General features: G+C 41.1%; 1 protein-coding gene across 1 annotated transcript in view; it reads right to left on the reverse strand.

The window, feature by feature from the left end:
* The window catches only part of LOC117521373 (receptor-type tyrosine-protein phosphatase N2-like), a 742548-nt gene that overhangs the window by 24028 nt on the left and 698467 nt on the right, over positions 1–20053 (reverse strand). The window contains exon 20 of the mRNA XM_034182665.1: positions 6801–6854. Coding sequence (XP_034038556.1) covers positions 6801–6854 — 54 coding nt within the window. The remainder of the gene's footprint in view (positions 1–6800; positions 6855–20053) is intronic.

Genomic DNA, 20053 nt, shown 5'->3' on the forward strand with positions numbered 1-20053 from the left:
ATTTTTTGGACAGTTCACTCGCCTAGCATTAATGTTTTATTATTGCTGTTAACAGCTCTTCCTGCATCCCACATTCAAGTTTTGTGTCTCTTTTTTTTCAGGACAACCTGTGCTTTCAGAATATATATGTTTTTGTTGTGTTTTATAAGTGTAATAAAGATTTACAATCAGAAAAAATAAAGCGAAAAATAATTTTCCACACACATTTATTCAAAACACACAGCAAACTATAATAAACAACTGTTCTGACACTTTATAAAGGTAATTTGAGGTCTTGTGTGAAAGACTGTACAACAAAAAGGTTCAAACAATAAACACAAAGGCACATTTTGAGCAATATATACAAAATGGTCTATGCATTTTGTTGTCCATTGATATGGTAAACAGTGCTTTACGCAGAGAAAGCAACAGAGTTATCCAGTAACATTCACATGCAAACTAGTGGAGCAATCCTGATAGTTACACACTCTTTGTTTGAGCACGTGAGATTGTCATCAGAGGCTCTCCGTCTGCTCCTGCTTTCACTGATCACTGTGCGTAATGGCGCAGGGCACACTGAGTATGTACTAATAGTATGTACTCATTGGAGCACCCAGGGGGCTATTCAGATGGGCCAGCTAGTAACACATCACTCCTGAAAAAGATCTTTGGCTTTTCACATGAGGTAAATCTGTCCTACGATTGGATTTTGGAAAACCATGTGACGGTGAACCAATTCCGATTGGACACTCACATTGCGCACGTCATCACATAGCTTCTATGAGGAATACAAAGATGGCGGATGGCTGGTTCAAAAGTCCACGGAGTTAACTTTTCAGCAAAAAAAAAGTAAGTTTCTATCTCATATCATTCAAAAGTTATTTATAATTTAGTAAAGCTTGGTCTTAGCCCCAGAGGGTTAAGGGTCGTGGGGGGCTGGAGCCTATCCCAGCAGTCATAGAGCGCGAGGCGGGGTTCACCCAGGACAGGACGCCAGTCTGTCGCAGGGACACATACAGACAAAAAAATACATTCACACCCACTCGCACACCTACGGACAATTTAAAGATTCCAATCCACCTAACCTGCATGTCTTTGGATGTGGGAGGAAACCGGTGCACCCAGAGGAAACCCACGCAAACAGCTTTTAACTTGATGCAGCCTTGCCTTTTAATTAAGAGGTTAAGCTGTGATTTTAAATTGTCTCACCAGATGGTGGAATGGTTGGCGGACTTTTTAACGAATAGGAGACAGAGACTTTTGGTAAATGGACGCGTTTCAGACTCCTTAGTTTTGTCCACAGGCTCACCACAGGGCTGTGTTCTTTCCCCCTTGCTTTTCATCTTATATACAGATGAATGCAGAAGTGTCAGGCAACGCAGCTATTTAGTTAAGTTCTCTGATGATACTGCTCTGCTGTCCCTTCTTCAGGGAGAGGAGTCAGGACATGGGGAGGCCCTTGCTGATTTTGTTTCATGGTGCGATACAAATCACTTGGAGTTAAATGTATCTAAAACGAAGGAGCTTATAATTGATTTTAGACGTAACAAAGGGTTTGCTATAGACAGCATTATTCATGGGAAAGCTGTAGAAAAAGTTCCTGCATATAAATATCTGGGCACTTTTTTTGATGAGAAGTTGAGATTCGACGTAAATACGGCAGACATTGTGAAGCGAGGGCAACAGAGAGTGTACCTCCTTCACAAATTGAAGTCCTTCTCTGTCAGTTCTGTTATTATGGGTCGTTTTTATCAGTCCTTTATTGAAAGTCTTTTATGTTTTTCTTTCATCTGCTGGTTTCCTAGCCTGACACTGAAAGATAAAAGTAGCTTGCATAGTATCACAAAGACATGTTCAAGGATCATTGGAGTGGAAACCAGAGACCTAGCTAGTTTTTGTGAACAGCAAATGGTGAGGAAGGCAAATTGTATTTTGTCTTCTCCCGGACATGTGCTGGCAGGTGAATTTTCTTTGTTGCCTTTCGGGCCGTCGTTATGTTTCACCTGTCTGCAGGACGAATCGGTTGTTAAAATCTTTTATTCCTTCTGCTATCCGTCTTTTAAATTCCTTGTAAGTTGTGGATGTATGGGTATGTGGATGTAGTATGTTGCACATTTTATGTGGATGTAGTATGTTTTTTTTTTTTGTTTTGTTTTTTTTTGTGATGTGCCGGTATGCAGGCTGCCGAAATTAATTGCCCCTGGTGGGATGAATAAAGTTGTCTAAGTCTAAATGAGACATTAACCCTTAAGATAAATTATCTATTATATAATGGCTGAGTCATTTGATTGGTGCTTTGTATGTCATGTAACATGGATTATTCATCCCATTTGTGTTGCATTGCATGTAGCGTGCAATTTGGTTTCATTTTGCGTGCAAATTTGGTTCCATACATTTTGTACCATTGCACGCTGAGAACCCCGCCCACTAGAGGGGGTGGCGTTTAGCTAAACATGCGGAGTTTGTTTTGCTGATGGATGACGATTTGAAGGAGTTAACTGACGGTGCTAATTCTTCGAACACACAAACACACCAAAAACAAATCCACTACACTGTAAACCCTCTGGAGGCAAGAAGAGCAGTTAGGATGAAGTTAGAATGAAAAGCTGGACTAATTTCTGATGTGATTTTTTTCGCTGCACTGAGGAAGTACAGTCTTTTTTTTTTTTTTTTTGGAAGTACACAAAGGTGTCACAGACTACTGCTTTTCCAGTTTGACTGAGAACAATTTTGGACTCCTATTTAAAGTTTATGCTGGACTGTTAATCAGCAGTAGAACACCAAAATGTAAGTCCCTTTTCTGTTTTTATAAATTAATAAAATATCAAATGACAAGGATCTATTTTAGGTGTTATACAAAACAAATAATGAATGTTTTTACATTCTTTCAATGGAACAAACATTCCAGCTTTCACCTCATGAAATATTTGTACCACTGAACTTATAAACATTCATTATTTGTATACTTTTTTTTTTTAAATCTTGGTAAGAACCAAATTATTTGCAGTGCACCAAGGTAAAAAAAACCTTTAGATTTAGAAGTGTTTGATAATTTATCTTGTTTTAAGGGTTAATGTCTTATTTTAAGTGTTTGACACTCTTAATTCAAGACATCTTAAGTAAAATTCTCTCTAATTTCCCTCAGATTTAGTGATTTAAATCTTGTTTTTTGACACCCCTTTTTTGCATTGTAGTCTTGATTCAGGACCATCACAAATCCAGAAATTCTGATTCCTCCACATTCAGCCTCTCCAGTGGTGCTATCGGGGTATCCACGGATTCCGCAAAGATCACAGGATCATCCACAAAGTCAAGGTCAGTAAACTTTTTCTTGCTAATGAAGACATCTAAGATACTACATTCCACAACTGTGCCCAACACCCAGTCCATGCAAGCATGGAACAGAAGAAGATCCAGAACATATCCTTGAGGAATGCCAGAATTCAACTGCAAAAATTCTGGACTCACTCTGCCCAGCACTCACAGTGATGTTGTATTGAGTGGATACAATGTCCAGAATCTTTTTGGGGATTTCACAAATTTTCTCGCGACCCAGCAAGCAGCCTGGTGAACTGAATTAAATAGTCAAAGTCAAGGTCAGTAGACCAGTTTAGAGTTTGGAGTTATGATTAGGCTTGGGTTCAGAGTAAGGGTTGGTTTCCTTTGTACTGCAGGACACATAATGTTACGGTTTGTCTGGCATTTATTTCTTGTTGTTATCTTTAATAGCTTAGGTAGTTACCACATAACTGAGAGAAAACACATTAGCTGTAGCAGATTTTTTAAATTTATTTTTAATCAATGTTATCAGGCTTGCATGTAGGCTTGACGGCCTGGGTGGTTGGCATCCAGGACCTAAGGCAGTTCTGTAGTCTGCTGGATGTGGCAATACGGGCCTAAGGACACTACACAGCACCGTATTAAATAACAGATCAGTAAAACCAGGACGTCTATCTTTTACAAAACTTGTTTTATACTTATTTAAAAATGAAATAAAATTAAAAAATTTGCAGTGGCAGATTTTCCTGTTCCAGGCTTAATGATGCCTCAGTGGTCTGAATTTTTTTCCGCGGATGTTGGCGATGTCCAGATGTGACTCCACACGAACACAACAGCTCCAGCTCTGCCTCCCCCGACTCACCCCTCAGTCCCCCTCACACTCTGCAAAGCCTGAAGTGTCTCCAATTAAAAGTTACCCTCCTCCGCGCACAGTTTGTCAAGTTCAGTCTGAACTTTTTGGCAAATTCTTATTTAAAATGTTTGCCATCCTCCACAACTGACAACTGATATGACAGCTGGTGAGAACTGGAAGACACAAACCGCCAGGCGCGAGGCCAAGTCTGGCTTCAAGTCACACCGGCGTTTATTATATCACAAGATAATGTTTATCTGCTGGTTCGCTCGTTGACTACAAAATAAAATGTGGAACTAAAAGTTCCTTCACCAGGTACATCAGCATTCAGTCCAGAAAAAAAAAAGAGATCTTCATTTTAAAGAGCTTAAAACTGAGAATCTTTTACACAAAGAAAATGTGAATTAGTTCTCAAATGTTCTCTTGTAATGACACACACAAAAACACATTTTAGCAATTTATTTACATTTTTGCAGCCTTTGTTGATTTTTGCAAAGCATTTTATTTATTTGGCCAGGCTGCTCTCACCAGAAAATTTCTGTGCTAAATCTGCATATCATATTTAGTCCACACACAAGTACTGTGAGTGCTATGCAAAGTGAGGCCAGAATCTCAGGTGTTCCTCAGGGATGAGTTCTGGCTCCTCCTCTGCTCTGTGCTTGCATGGACTGAATGCTGGGTTAGGTTGAGGTAACCAGCAACATATGTGCATTTGTTAATAAGGCGGTGTTTACCAACCCGACTTTGCAGCTGATGCTGTGATCTTTGTGAATTTGCAGCACTTGACAAGCTGAGTGAGGAATCGGAGTGTCTAGATGTGAGACTGTAATGAACAGCGACTAAGGCTCAATCTCAATTCTCTTTTGTACCCCTTCCCCTTCCCCTTGGCCCTACCCCTACACCTACCCCTTTAAAATAAGGGGTAAGGTGAAGGGGTATGACTCTAGCCCTATGAATTGAGACACCCATCCACCTTACGGGAAAAACTGCCCGTCTCAAACTGCCATCTTCACTGTTTGTTAACATGGCAACCGAAGCGCAACTTGTTGCAGTAGCCTGTTTGCTCTTTTTATTTTCTCACCTTTCTGCATAAATGCAAAGAAACAGCAGAAGTGGCAGATTTCTTCAATGCATCACAATCATTTCGGAGAATTTTGTGATATTAATAATTAATTTAATTAATTTGTAGTTTATAATAATAATAATAATAATAATAATAATAATAATAATAATAACCAATAGTATTAATAATGAATTAATTAGTAATTCATTGATGTTAATAATACTAATAATACATAATCATTAATAATAGTAATAATTAATATTGTTAATTGATTGATCATTAATTGATTAGTAATTAATTAATTAGTAATTAAAATAAATAAACATTTGAAATATATCAGTCTGTGTGCAATGAATGTATACATTATACAAGTTTCAACTTTTTAAATGGAATTACTGAAATAAATCAACTTTTTCATGATATTCCAGCACCTGTATGTATGTTATGGGCTGCATCTAGTTCTGTATATTTCTTTTTCAAATTCTCCCATTTTTTGCATCCAGCCTTATTTCCTTTAGAAATTTTCTTGACAAATAATAGCAGGACGTCAGGTTATGTGTTACACATATATACATGTGTGTGTATATATTTTTAAACATGAAACTTCTCATTTTCTGCCTCATTTTCTTATTAGGAGTCGAGTGTGTTCAGGGCTCCCAGTTTGTGTACAAAATACACACACGTTACAGATCTTGAAATCCAACAGCAGGGGTCGCTATTATCTAAAGATTTATGAACATACAAATTAACGTGCTTATCCTTTATCATGATTTTCTCCATTGTGAGATACAAAAGTGTCTTATCGTAGCGTTCGTGTGTATGTGCATTATAATGCCTCAGCACGCGAGCGAAGTTACAATATTCAGTGTAATTTATAATGAAAGCCACTTATTTTGTGCGGCTCTTTCGGCGCCATGTTTGTTTCTTTGGAGACAGCAGTAAGCTCCTCCTACCCTTCAAACGAAGTGTGCATCCAGATTCACTCTGTTTGAAGGGGTTTGTAGCCCTCCGCCTACCCCTCTGCCTCACTCCAACAAGAGAATTGAGACACCCCTCTGTCTCTCATGCCCGCGCAAAATGGAGGTGAAGGGGTAAGGGGAAGGGCCGAGGGGGAGAATTGAGATTCAGCCTAAGATCCAGACTTTCAGTGACTTCCTGGACTCAGCTGTCACAAGCATATACCATATTTTCCTGGAGTATCTTCAAAAGGCATTTCCAAAGGTGCGACTTCACATATCTTTGTGGTGACATTTAAGTCTCTGGGTCCTTGGACTTTTAGATCAAGAGATCTCTGCAGAGCTTATGTTTGGAGATGCCAATATCTTTGCTGGAGAATGAAGGTTCAAGTCTTTAGGTTCCTGGTGCTTCCTGTCTCACCATGCCATTGTGAGACCTGAACTAAGTAGTAACCTAAAATGATGACTGGACATTTTGGTATCTGACCCCTTCAGAGGATCATTGGGTACTGCTGGAATGACTTTGTATCAATTGAGCAGTTACTTAGGGAGACTAAACCGAGGAGGGATTGTCTGCGGCAACCGTTTGGCCGTGTCATGAGTTTCCTCCAGCTGCTTTGTTTTTAGAGCAGTGTGATGAAGTGTGACGTTGTCATCGTGGTCTACTTGCCTGCAGTGGACTATGATAGGACACGAGCGTCCTCGGTAGCACTTGTTAACTTTTCTGCAAGAAACAGAACACAAACACAGTTCAGTGTTAACGTCACAAAAACAACGGACAGTCAACACATCACCCCTGATGGTTTTACAAGGTCTATTAGAAAAGTATCCGACCTTATTATTTTTTTCAAAAACCATATGGATTTGAATCACGTGTGATTGCGTCAGACAAGCTTGAACCCTCGTGCACATGCGTGAGTTTTTCCACGCTTGTCGGTTGCGTCATTCGCCTGTGAGCAGGCTTTGAGTGAGGAGTGGTCCAGCCCCTCGTCACTGTTTCATTGCCAGGAAATGGCGGAATGATTTGGGCTTTTTTTCCATCAGAATTTTTTCAGAAACTGTTAGAGACTGGCAGCTGGAAACCATTAGAAAAATTTATCTGGCTTTCAGTGAAAATGTTACAGGCTTGGTAGAGAATAAGGAGTGTTACTGTCGCTTTAAGGATGGCCCCCAGCGGCTGTGGGGCGCGCCGAAGTCGCCATCGACAGGCTGAGCGACCATTTCATTTCTAAATGGATGGCTGTCTGGATCCGTGACCATCGTGTGCCATTTCTCTGGTTATCACAAGAGCTGGACATCAACCATTTTCCGGCAGATTTCACTTTTAACAAGAGATTTTGTCATGGAAAGCCGAGCGGAGGCTTCGCGCATCACAATGGATTCGCTACTGGAGCGAGACAAAACCACCTCCGTTTTGGTCTCACAGGACGGCTTTGAGATGGCGTTCAGACAGCTGTCGGTGGTTTTTCCATCGAGTGATTATCCCGAGAAATTGTGGATGTGACTGGACATGCCAGAACATGTCCCGTGAGGCTTCATCACGGCATTGCTGTGCGCCATGCGGCACCGCCGTGATGCGCGGAATTCCTCCGCACGTCTGTCTCAATGTGCCAAATCCTGTGAATCACTAAACTAGTATTTACTTGTATAACCACAGTTTTTCATGATTTCTTCACATCTGCAAGGCATTAATTTTGTTGGTTTGGAACCAAGATTTTGCTCATTTACTAGTGTGCTTGGGGTCACTGTCTTGTTGAAACACCCATTTCAAGGGCATGTCCTCTTCAGCATAAGGCAACATGACCTCTTCAAGTATTCTGACACATCCAAACTGATCCATGCTTCCTGGTATGCGATATATAGGCCCAACACCATAGTAGGAGAAACATGCCCATATCATGATGCTTGCACCACCATGCTTCACTGACTTCACTGTGAACTGTGGCTTGAATTCAGAGTTTGGGGTCGTCTCACAAACTGTCTGCGGCCCTTGGACCCAAAAAGAACAATTTTACTCTCATCAGTCCACAAAATATTCCTCCATTTGTCTTTAGGCCAGTTGATGTGTTTTTTGGCAAATTGTAACCTCTTCTGCACGTCTTTTATTTAACAGAGGGACTTTGCGGGGGATTCTTGCAAATAAATTAGCTTCACACAGGCATCTTCTAAGTGTCCTAACCCTAATCAAAATGCTAACACATTTCCTAACAATAATCCTAATCGTAATTCCAAATCCTTATTCTCATGCTAACTGATTAATATAACAAATTTCCCATTGGGATTAAGACCCTAACCCTAAACTACTTATGATTTTAACATCTAGCCTAACCCTAATCCTGAACTCTAACCCTGAATAACACATTCTCAGTTATCCAAGCGAAGATCTGAAGCCTCCTAAAGTTTAGTCGAGACAAGGGGACTTCTTGTTAACCTGGGAAATGTTTTGCCACACATGAAGCCACTTGACTGAGTGCCAAAATGTTTCCCAGGTAAACAAGAACTCCAGTTGTCTCAACAAAACTTCAGGAAGCTTCTAATTCTGAATCCTTAGCCTCACCCTTAAGGACTTTCCACAGTAAAAAAAAAAAAAAAAATCATTAGATTTCAATGAAAAAAGACAGACATGATCAGAAGATGACAAATAAAAAAGAAAAGAAAAAATTGGTATGTTGCCATGCTTGTTTTCAACATCCAGAAAATGACCTAGAGAGAACATGAATAATACATTTATGTGAAAATCAAAACTGAATCAAAAGTAGACAAGGTCCCCACTGAATTTCACACAAACAGGCAATGCCCTACTGGATCCGTTACTCAGGTGTCATGACGTGGAAGAGGAGATGGATCTTCACACCCTCTGATCATACAGGCCTGTTTTCATCAAAATCTAATGGATTCTTTTAACCCTGTGCAAAGTCTTTAAATAGTAACAACAACCTTTATACTATCCTGCTCCCCGAATCCTTATCCTCATGTTAACCAATTTCTCATTGGGATTAATAAAGTATTTCTGATTCTAACCTCATTCCGCACCCTCGTCCTAATCCCAGTCCCTTAACCCTTTTCCTAACGCCGAATGCTTATCCTGTAGCCCAAAATAATTTAAGACAAAGTCATTTTCAGGTTTGCCAGGTATCTGAAACATTATCTCATTTTGATTCCAGAAGAACGCAGCAGCATTCTGGAAGTGAGTAGCTGCTGTTGGAAGGACACAGATAGGCGTTATTATCTTCTCCTCGCTGTGTGCACAGCCACTGCTCTACGTGGGTGCACACCAGCGCATCATGAAGCTTTGTTTGAGGAGCATTTCTCAAAAAGAGGACCGTCACAGCAGTCTTTTTCAGATAAATGACTCCACGGCACAACACACAGGTGGACTGACGGGAACAAAAAAGTGTTTTACTGCAATAATGTGAACACAGCTTTCATCAACAAAACATTTCAATTAGACTTAATGGAACCTAAAGGAACTAATGGATATTTCTCTGTGTTGTACCAGGAACAACATGAAGGTTTGTCAAAAGAGCTTCTCAAATGCAAATGTTGAAGCACATATAATCCATTATTGCTTCCAGTAGGAATATTTACATTTATATTTACTTCATGAGATTTACATTTCCAAATGTTGGCCAATAGTAAAATAATGCACGCATTACATTTATCTGATCAAGTTTGCTTCAACAACCCAAATTCATGAGAACACGTCAAGATTTACCACCTGTTCAACTATCAGTATTTCTACACTTCAACTGGGAAAGACAACAAATCAGACACAATCATAATGGAAGAGGAGCACAGCGGGAATATTTAACACAACAAAAGGTATTAATTCTCCAAAAAACAGTTTTTCAAGCATCAACCTCTGACAACACACATGAAAGAGAACAACGGCTGAGATTTTAAGATGCTCTTCTTTCAACTGTCCAATGTAAGGGTCCCTTCACACATAACACGATTGAAGCCGACCAGCGCACAAAGGAGGAATCGGACGCCATTTGTGAAAAATCAAAGCTACCTCTAATGCCTTGTACAACTGTCATTACAATTATTACGTTCCTCTCTTTAGGGGCTGTGGCCCGGGTGGTGTGGTTCTGGGGCATCCCCTTTGTGGGCCTGCGCCGGCACCCTGTATGCTCCCCCTGGTGTGTGGGGTTGCTCCCTGTGCATCTGTGGGGGGGGGGCATTCTGGCCCGCCTGGTCCGTTCCCCTGGTAGTTCTTTGCACTATTCCCGGTGGCTCTGGGGGGTGCCCTTCCTGGCCCCTATGCCCTTCTACTGTACTTTTCTCCTTGCGTCTCCTAGGGCCCTGCATCCTAGACCCATTTCTGTCTGTTGTGTGCAGTTGGCCATATGGCTCCTGACATGTCAGAGTGGTCCACGTCATATCGTAAGGTTCTGTACTTTTGTCTTGGCCCAACACACCAGCCACAGTAGTGATTGGATATTTAGCTGTGATCTGGGTCTCTATGTGTGGATGATTATCTGTTTGTGGCCATCACCACGTTTCGGTTTTGGGTGCTCTCAAGAGAATCAAGACTCTAGTGTCCTAGATTAGGGTATGGATGCTCACTAACTAGATAACAGACTGTTGCTGTCACTGCTTGTTCATGTGTGGTTATTTGTCCTGGTATGTTGTATTGTTGGCGTCTCGTCTCCTTAGTGTCTCACTTTTCATCACTTCATGGTTGTTGCTGCCGCCACTTGTCTTTCGTTCTTATATGTCTTCATGTTGTTATGGTGGTTGGCCCTTCCTGATAGAAGTTGTCTGTTGGCTTTGAGTAGGATGTGGTACGCTGATCGGGAAGGGCAGATTAGGGTCACACACACACACCACGTTCACTCACGCACTACATATTATCTGTCTTTACAAGAACAAATTGCATATATGTGTATTTATGTATATAAATGGTTCTGCCAGTGTGGCATTTACCATTACTATATATGCAGATAGGAAAAAAAAAAATAAAAAAAAATATATATATATATATATATATGTATATATATATATATATATATAATATTGCTTTGCGACAGGCTTCAGCAAGCGAGTGCATGGCACACACATTGACAGGCTGTCCCAGGTGAAAAGGACCGTCAGATCATGTGGTCACGCAGCAGGCGATCTGAAAGTCACGTCTGTCTGACAGGACATGCGTGTCCTGTGAGGAGCGCACTGCAGGACTACAAGCAGTCGCACAACAGTGCAACAAATACGCCACTTTCGGTCACCTACCACCAAAAATACGCCGTAACAAACACTGTTTGGTCAGTTATTATGGCACTTTTTTAGCCGTAATTAAAGACGACGAAAACCTCCTCCTTGTCTACATCGTCTATTTTCTCTTTTTTTTTTAAATATGTTTATCTCCTTGTTGATTTTAGGGATTTTATGCTCGTATTATTTAACTGCAGGGTTCTGTATTGGGTCCCCTTTTATCTATTATTTATATCCACCCAGGGGATTTTCACTAATTATACACCAATATCTAATGTATCAGTGTCAGGTGACACACACTCCAGCTCGCACGCTGCGAAGGTCGCAGTCGCTCACAGATCATTCATGCCTGCCCGACCATGTGTCCCTCCCAACGTCGGCTCGATGTTTTCGGGGTTCGCTCATTCGGGCTGTTTTGCCGTGATTTGCCCTGATTCACCGTGATTCCTACTTATTCGTGTTACGTGTGAAGGGGTCCTAAACCCTGAACTACTGTTCCACCCTGACTGTTCCTGCATTTTTGGTCAGGAAATGACAGTTTGTGGAAGAATGTTGGACTCTGGGGGTAACTGACATCATTGCAAAAAAAGGAAAAATGTGGTCATAGCAGACAAACTGATCTGCTGGAGGTTTCTTGCTGTTCATAGGAAGTTTTTCTTAAAAATGTGTTTGCTCAGGGGGTGGCTGCTGTTTGTGTAGAGCGCTTTGACATGACATCATCTGGTGTCATACGAATAATTTTAATTAAAATGAACGTAAAAGGAAGTTTCACCATCTTAAACCCCCCCCCGCAGAAAACTCTGAGCTTACTGCAGACAATCAAAGGCAATGTTACCATGGTAACCGCTGGTGGAGGATCATCGACAGGCAGGACGGGGGTTGGATTCAAAGGGGTAAAGGTGCTCAGGATTCAAAGGAGACGTGAGAATGAGTCTTCACAGAAAAAAAGATAAGACAGATAAACAGATGGAACAATGGTCAGATAGTCAAAAGACCATCTACCTACCTACCTACCTACCTATCAACCAATCTACCTACCTACCAATCTATCTACCTACCAACCTATCAACTAATCCACCTACCTACCTACCGATCTATGTACCTAACTACCTATATTAACTACCTATCAACCAATCTACCTACCTACCTACCAATCTATCTAGCTACCTACCTACTAATCCATCTACCTAACTACCTATATTAACTACCTACCTACCAATCTATCTACCTAGAACGTACATCTCGCAAAATGGGAATTTCTTCACAATTTGTCTCATGTTTCACACATATTTACAATTCACGGTTTTACATTTCACACTCCTCAAGAAACACCTTAGGGGAAAATCCACACTCTGTGTCCCATCATAGTGCAGTCGTCATTTAGAAATAAGCTGATTTGCACCCAATCTTCCATCTTTTCCTTCCACAAACCTGCCAACCCATCAAGGACGCAGAGATGCTCAACCCCAGCAGGGCGCATGTCGGTCTGGGGGCCCCGTGCCCCTCCCTGGAGGAATTTCAATCATCCAGGAACACCTTATGGGAAAATCCACACTTTGTGTCTCACCAAAATGTGCCATCACCGTCTAACCCTAGCCTGCTTCTCTCCCCCCGCCAGAGACTTCCAGGTTTCCCTCCCATAGCCCCACTGACCCATCAGGGATGAAGAGAGGCTCACCACCGGCCGTGTGCATGTCAAGAATAATACATTAATACATAATCATGCATTTCTGTGAAAACGTATTTATGGCCAATTCCTTCAAAGCCCAAGCTGGATTTTTAGTGTTAGACTGAACTATTTTAAAATATTTAATGTATGAACATTTTAGTTGCTTCAAACATTGCTGATTAGTTTTTAAAGAATATCAAATTCACATTAAACAAATATAGTGAACATTTAATTTAATTCTATTTTATATAAAAAAGTAATTATATTTTGTGATATGATATGCCATATAGTGAATTTAAGCCCCCAATATGTTGCAAAATATGGATACAACCGCCATATAAATAGCATGACTGAGTGAAAATTATTATATTTTGCAAATGGATACCATTTTTTCCATGAAAATGTTTAAAAATATACATACAATAATAACTGTAAACAGCAGTGTCATGGTAATATGAATATACAGCTAATGATCAGTGATATGTGCAGTTAATAAAACATAATAGAACATAGGCCAAACTGTGAATCAAATCAAATCAATTTCATTTATACAGCGCCAAATCACAACAAACAGTTGCCCCAAGGCACTTCATATTGCAAGGCAAAGCCATACAATAATTACAGAAAAACAGTGAATGTGCACGTATAGCTCATAAAAATTAAGATGGTGGGCCAAGCAGTCCCACCATGCGTCAGACGCAGCCTTTCAGGAATCTTTAATTTCTCTTTACTTTTTTGTTCACTTCAGGAGCACAACACAGCTCTGTACACTGTGATGTCGGTTTGGATTATCACATGGGATTTAATTTTTGCGTGGTTATTTGCATTGTGAGAGGCTTTTCACCACAGGCTGTGGTTTGGATCCTGTGCGCTCTGCGCTGTCCTGGTTCCATGCTGGAGGTTAGTATCATGTTTAATAATGTTGTCACGGCCTGGGATACAGTTACACCTCCTATAGAGTTTAGACGGTGATCAGTTAATAATATACATATTACAGCGGTGAGATCCATTGAGCTCTGTGCCTGACATGCACTATGACGCATTACTGTGCATGAGACCACAGAGAGGCACAGCGGCACACAGTACTTTCGGTTTGATTGTGCGCTGTTCACAGTCACTGTATATGATGAATGTGTGCCACATACATGTTATTACATGTCAACATTTGCCCTCCCTGGCCGGGGTCCAGTGGAGGTGGACATCCTACAACATGCCGGCAGGCTTTGCTGTGACCGATCCATCTCAAAGCTCAATCAACTGAACTCAGGTCATTTCAGATGCTGTTTTGATGCTGTCAGAATGTGTAGACTACAATCAATAACTGCACATAGACCGCCGTCAGATGTGCATTCCATCTTGGTGAGGCCAAGAGTGTTAATTTAATTTATTTTCATTTATATAGCACCAAATCACAACAAAGTTTCCTCAATGCGCTTCACACAAGTAAGGTCTAACCTTACCAAGCCCTAGCACAAGCACACAGGCGGCAGTGGTAAGGAAAATGATTTGAGGAAGAAACCTCAAGCAGACCAGACTCAAAGGGGTGACCCTCTGCTTGGACCATGCTACTGACACAATTTACAAAACAAGTGACAAAACAATTGACAAAATGAATACACAAGAACAGGACAGGACAGGAGGGTTGCAGAAACAGACACCACACCCATCTCTGCATGGAGCCGCACCTCAAACACAGAGAAAAAACAGAATCAGGCATGGGAAAGACAAAAAATATAGTATAATGTGTCATCAATAAGCAACAAGAAAAACAGAAGAAATACTGAGGTGATCACCAGCCACTAGCCCTAAGCCTCACTAAAAGACCCAGAATTTAAATAAAATTGAGGCCGTGGCACGCTCGTTTCCTAATAAAATGAATTTAAAAGGGCAAAAAGCATAGTAACATACTATGCCAGTATGCTAGCCATACGAAAGGAAAAATAAGTGCTTAAGTCTGGTCTTGAAAGTCTCTACAGAATCTGACTGTTTTATTGATGCAGGGAGATCATTCCACAGAACAGGGACACGATAAGAGAAAGCTCTGTGACCCGCAGACTTCTTATTCCCCCTAGGGACATAAAGTAGTCCTGCACCTTGAGAACGTAGAGCCTGGGCCGGTACGTAGGGTTTAATTAGGTCAGCTAAGTAGGGAGGTGCCAGTCCGTGAACAATTTTATAGGGTAGTAGAAGTCTGATCTCACAGAGACAGGAAGCCAGTGAAGAGATGCCAAAATGGGTGTAATGTGGTCAAACTTTCTGCTTCCTGTCAAAAGTCTGGCAGCAGCATTTTGAATCAATTGGAGACCCCTAATGCTGGACTGCGGTAAACCAAGAAGAGACAAACACATGAATCAGGGTCTCAGCATCAGCCATAGACAGGATGGGACGAATCTTTTCTATATTTCACAGGTGGAAGAAAGCAGTCCTCATAATATCTCTAATGTGGAGGTCAAAGGACAACGTAGGATCAAAAATTACCCCAAGGTTCCTTACTTTGTCAGTGTGATGTATGACACACGAGCCTAGGCTAAGCGTTAGCTGGTCAAATTGATGCTGGTGTCTCAATGCTAGTCGTCCAGCTTTTCACTGATGGAAGGCAATCTTCTAAGGATTTATGTGAATGAGATTACGTCAGTTATCGGCATGTATAACTGAGTATCATCAGCACAGCAGTGAAAGGTAATCCCAAAACGCTGCAATATGTGCCCAAGGGGTGTATATATATATATATATATATATATATATATATATATATATATATATATATATATATATATATATATATATATATATATATATATATATATATATATCCGGCTACTTAGAAAGATGGGAGAGGTCTGTAATTTTCATCATAGGTACACTTCAATTATGAGAAGCAAAATGAGAAAAAAAATCCAGGAAATCACATTGTAGGATTTTTAAAGAATTTATTTGTAAATTATGGTGGAAAATAAGTATTTGGTCAACCACAAACAAGCAAGATTTCTGGCTCTCACAGACCTGTAACTTCTTCTTTAAGAAGCTCTTCTGTACTCCACCCGTTACCTGTATTAATGGGATCTGTTGGAACTCATTATCTGTATAAAAGACACCTATCCACAGCCTCAAACGCCGTCAGACTCTGAACTCAACCATGGCCAAGACCAAAGAGCTTTCGAAGGACACCAGGAAGACAATTGTAGATGTGCACCAGGCAAGGAAGAGTGAATCTACAATAGTCAAGCAGGTTGGTGTGAATAAATCAACTTTTGGAGCAATTGTAATAAAATGGAAGACATACAAGACCATTGATAATGTTCCTCAATCTGGGGCTCCACGCAAGATGTCATCCCGTGGGGTCAAAATGATCATGAGAAAGATGAACAAAAATTCCAGAGCTACACGGAGGGACCTGATGAATGACCTGCAGAGAGCTGGGACCAAAGTAACAAAGGCTACACACTACACAGAGAGGGACTCAAATCCTGCAGTGGCAGGCGTGTCCCCCTGCTTAAGCCAGTACATGTCCAGGCCCATCTGAAGTTTGCCAGAGAACATGTGGATGATCCAGAAGAAGAATGGGAGAATAGCATGTGGTCAGATGAAACCAAAATAGAACATTTTGGTAAAATCTCAACTCGTCGTGTTTGGAGGAAGAAGAATGCTGAGTTGCATTCCAAGAACACCATATCTACTGTGAAGCATGGGGGTGGAAACATCATGCTTTGGGGCTGTTTTTCTGCAAAGGGGTCAGGGCGACTGATCCGTGTTAAGGGAAGAAAGAACATAGCCAAGTATCGTGAGATTTTAAGCCAAAACATCCTTCCATCAGTGACAGCATTGAAGATGCAACATGGCTGGGTCTTCTTGCACGACAACGATCCCAAACACACCACTCAGGCAACAAAAGAGAGTCTCCATAAAAAGCATTTCAAGGTCCTGGAGTGGCCAAGCCAGTCTCCAGACCGCAACCCCAAAGAAAATTTGTGGAGGGAGTTGAAAGTCCATGTTGCCCAGCGACAGCCCCAAAACATCACTGCTCTAGAGGAGATCTGCATGGAGGAATGGACCAAAATACCAGCTACAGTGTGTGCAAACCTGAAGACTTACAGGAAATGTTTGACCTCTGTCAAAGATTATGTTACAAAGTACTGAGTTGAACTTTTGTTATTGACCAAATACTTTTCCACCATAATTTACAAATAAATTCTTTAAAAATCCTACAATGTGACTTCCTGAATTTTTTTTTCTCATTTTGTCTTTCACAGTTGAAGTGTACCTATGGTGAAAATTACCTCTCTCATCTTTCTAAGTAGGAGAACTTACACAATCAGGGACTGACTAAATACTTTTTTACCCCACTGTGTATATATATTTATAAAATACAGTATCTATCATCCTTTGTTTCCTGAGTATCACTCTTCCTTACTCTCTATCTATCTATCTATCTAGCTGTCTCTAGAGTATTTCCTCACCACTCTTCCTATTTTCCTTCTTTGGCATTTATCATCCATCCATCCAGAGCCGCTCTCTAAAATATTTGTCATCCTTTCTTTTTCTATAGTATCTTTCATCCTTTCTATTTTGATCTACCATCCTTCTACCTTCCCTTCTCTCCAAAGTATTTTGCTCTGTTCACTGACAATTTCCTTCCTTCTTTCCTTCCTATTATCATTTAAAAGAGAAAAATAGACAGAAAGACAAACTGATGGACAGATACAGAGAGACAGAGAGAGAGGCGGGGTGTAAAGGAGACAGAAAGACAAAATCGACAGAGAGGGGGAGGTGTGGTGGGAGGATAAGGAGGTGCTGAGGTGCTGGGAAGAGATCTGAGGCGAGGAGGCGCAGGAGATGAAGGTGGGAGGAGGATGGGGTAAGTGGGGGTGGGGGGTGGGGAGGGTCCTGAGGCCCCTTGGTTGCAGAGTCACAGTCTCCAATGATCACTTTTGTGACTATGCAACTGGGCTTATATTACTAGCTGCAACATCACAAAAATGACACTGGCAACCGCAAGTTAGCTAGTAAAACAGAAAAGGACAGAGAGGAATACTTTGGCTCAGTCAGCTGTGAGTGAAGTTAGAGTTTAATATATATATATATATATATATATATAAAAACCATGCCGGCTTAAGCAGGAAATAAAGGAGAGAGATACTGTAGCCAGTGCAGTAGCAGCGGCGGTGGCGGCTGGACCTTCAAACCACGGAGGGCGGGGAAAAAAGAAGCAGCTTTTTATTGTCAAAGCACCATATCCTCTGTAATAAAAATGAAGAATATCTCACTCTGCGCCTTCTTCATAGTGTTGTGACCCCACTGCCCTGTAAGAAAAGGCAATATTTCCCAGACGACGCTGGCTGTTGACGCGCAGCAGTCCCGCGATAATAGCTGTGACCACAAACACTCACTCTTGATATCTAATTGATGCAGCAGCCCGGCGAACACGCGCCGATATATAAAAACCAAGACGACAGGGAGAAAATCCGGCCTGACTCTCACCGAATGTGCAATACCGTGTATCAGTGTAAAAGAGGTCAAAGGGCAGCAGAGTCTCCTCACTGCCTCCTAAATGATGCCATTATTGACGAGAAAACGTTCGAGGTGTTTGAGGATATATATAAGATATAGTTCTGCCTCATCTTGGCGTCAAGAACAAAAATCTAGGAGGTCATGAGGGAAAAGATATGAAGTTATTATGCTGCAAAACCGCTCACAGTCGCAGTTTAAGAGAGCCAGAACAGTCATGTGGTACTGTGTATGCTTTGTTTTGTGAACTGCTTGTTTTTTGGTTTGTGTTTGTGCTCACTGAATTCTCTTGCCTTGTGTCCGGGATTTGGTTCTGGGCGTGTTTCCCTTCTGCTTGCATTCATCTTCTGAATGTTCCTGCACTCTTGTTCCTTATTTTCCTACTTCATCACTTGCTGTATTTAAGCCTTCTGTTTTCCTTATGTCTTTGGCAGTTCGTTGTACCTTTGTATCTTCACTATCACTGTTTTCCACAGTCCCTGTTTGTGTTTTGCCACACTGTGTGTTGAACCTCTTCCTGTTATTAGACCTCACTTTTGCCACATGTTTTGGAAAGCGCTGCTATTTTTCATCAACCTTTCTGTGTGCCGACCTCCACCTTGTTTTGGATTAAACCCTTTTTATCACACCACATCCCTGAGTGAGTCTTGCAATTGTGTCCAACATTTTTGTGCCCAAGTTCATGACACAGAGCAATTCCAGGAACCTCTACTTAACCTTTGGTAACATTTTATCGAAAATGCCTAAATTTTGCTCAAACCTGACTGTCAGAGTGTTCTCAAGAATGGTGAGGAAAAGTCCAGCCTTGGAATACTTTCACACTGACTCATGTCCGTGGTGTTGCGATCATTAGCACTTGACTTCACATTATATTCTGCCATTTGCTTTCATCACTCATGGAAAACCTCAGTGGACTGGTTGCAAGCAATCCAAGGTGACAAATAAATACAACCACATACCACATTTAACCTCAATCCCAACGATGGTTGAAAACGGCTAAAAACCAGCTTGTAAGAAAGGCTTCTGGGGATGACAGAAACCTCTGGAGGTGACTCATAGCAAGCTTTTTATTCAAAGCAGTACATTCCAGCCCAGACTGTCCTTGTAGAAACTGTGAACTTTGAAGGTTGAAGGTTCCTAGTCATCCGAAGGACGTGGAATTCATGATGGACCTCAAGATGTTTCACCACTTATCCAAGTGACTTCTTCAACTGTGGTTATGACTCAAGTAAAATGTATTTTTAATGATATTCAGGTCCTTTGTGGGTGGGTCAGTGAAAACATAATTAAAGCATATTCATCAATTTTTCTCAAACATCACTGGTTGAATATCTTGAATCATGAAAAGATGTCTTGCTGACTGACCATGGACACCCACTGAGTGGAGTGTGGACACAGAGACTGCGGGAGAAGTTGAAGACCGGAGAATTTAAAGAACAATGCAGAGCATGGTATATGTCCCCTTTTGTATGTTAGGTTGAGTTGGTGATAATGAAGTTTGGAAATTATTTCTACAGTGAAAAACCAGGGCAATC

The sequence above is a fragment of the Thalassophryne amazonica genome, chromosome 12 (genome assembly GCF_902500255.1).
Source record: "Thalassophryne amazonica chromosome 12, fThaAma1.1, whole genome shotgun sequence".
Lineage (NCBI taxonomy): Eukaryota > Metazoa > Chordata > Actinopteri > Batrachoidiformes > Batrachoididae > Thalassophryne > Thalassophryne amazonica.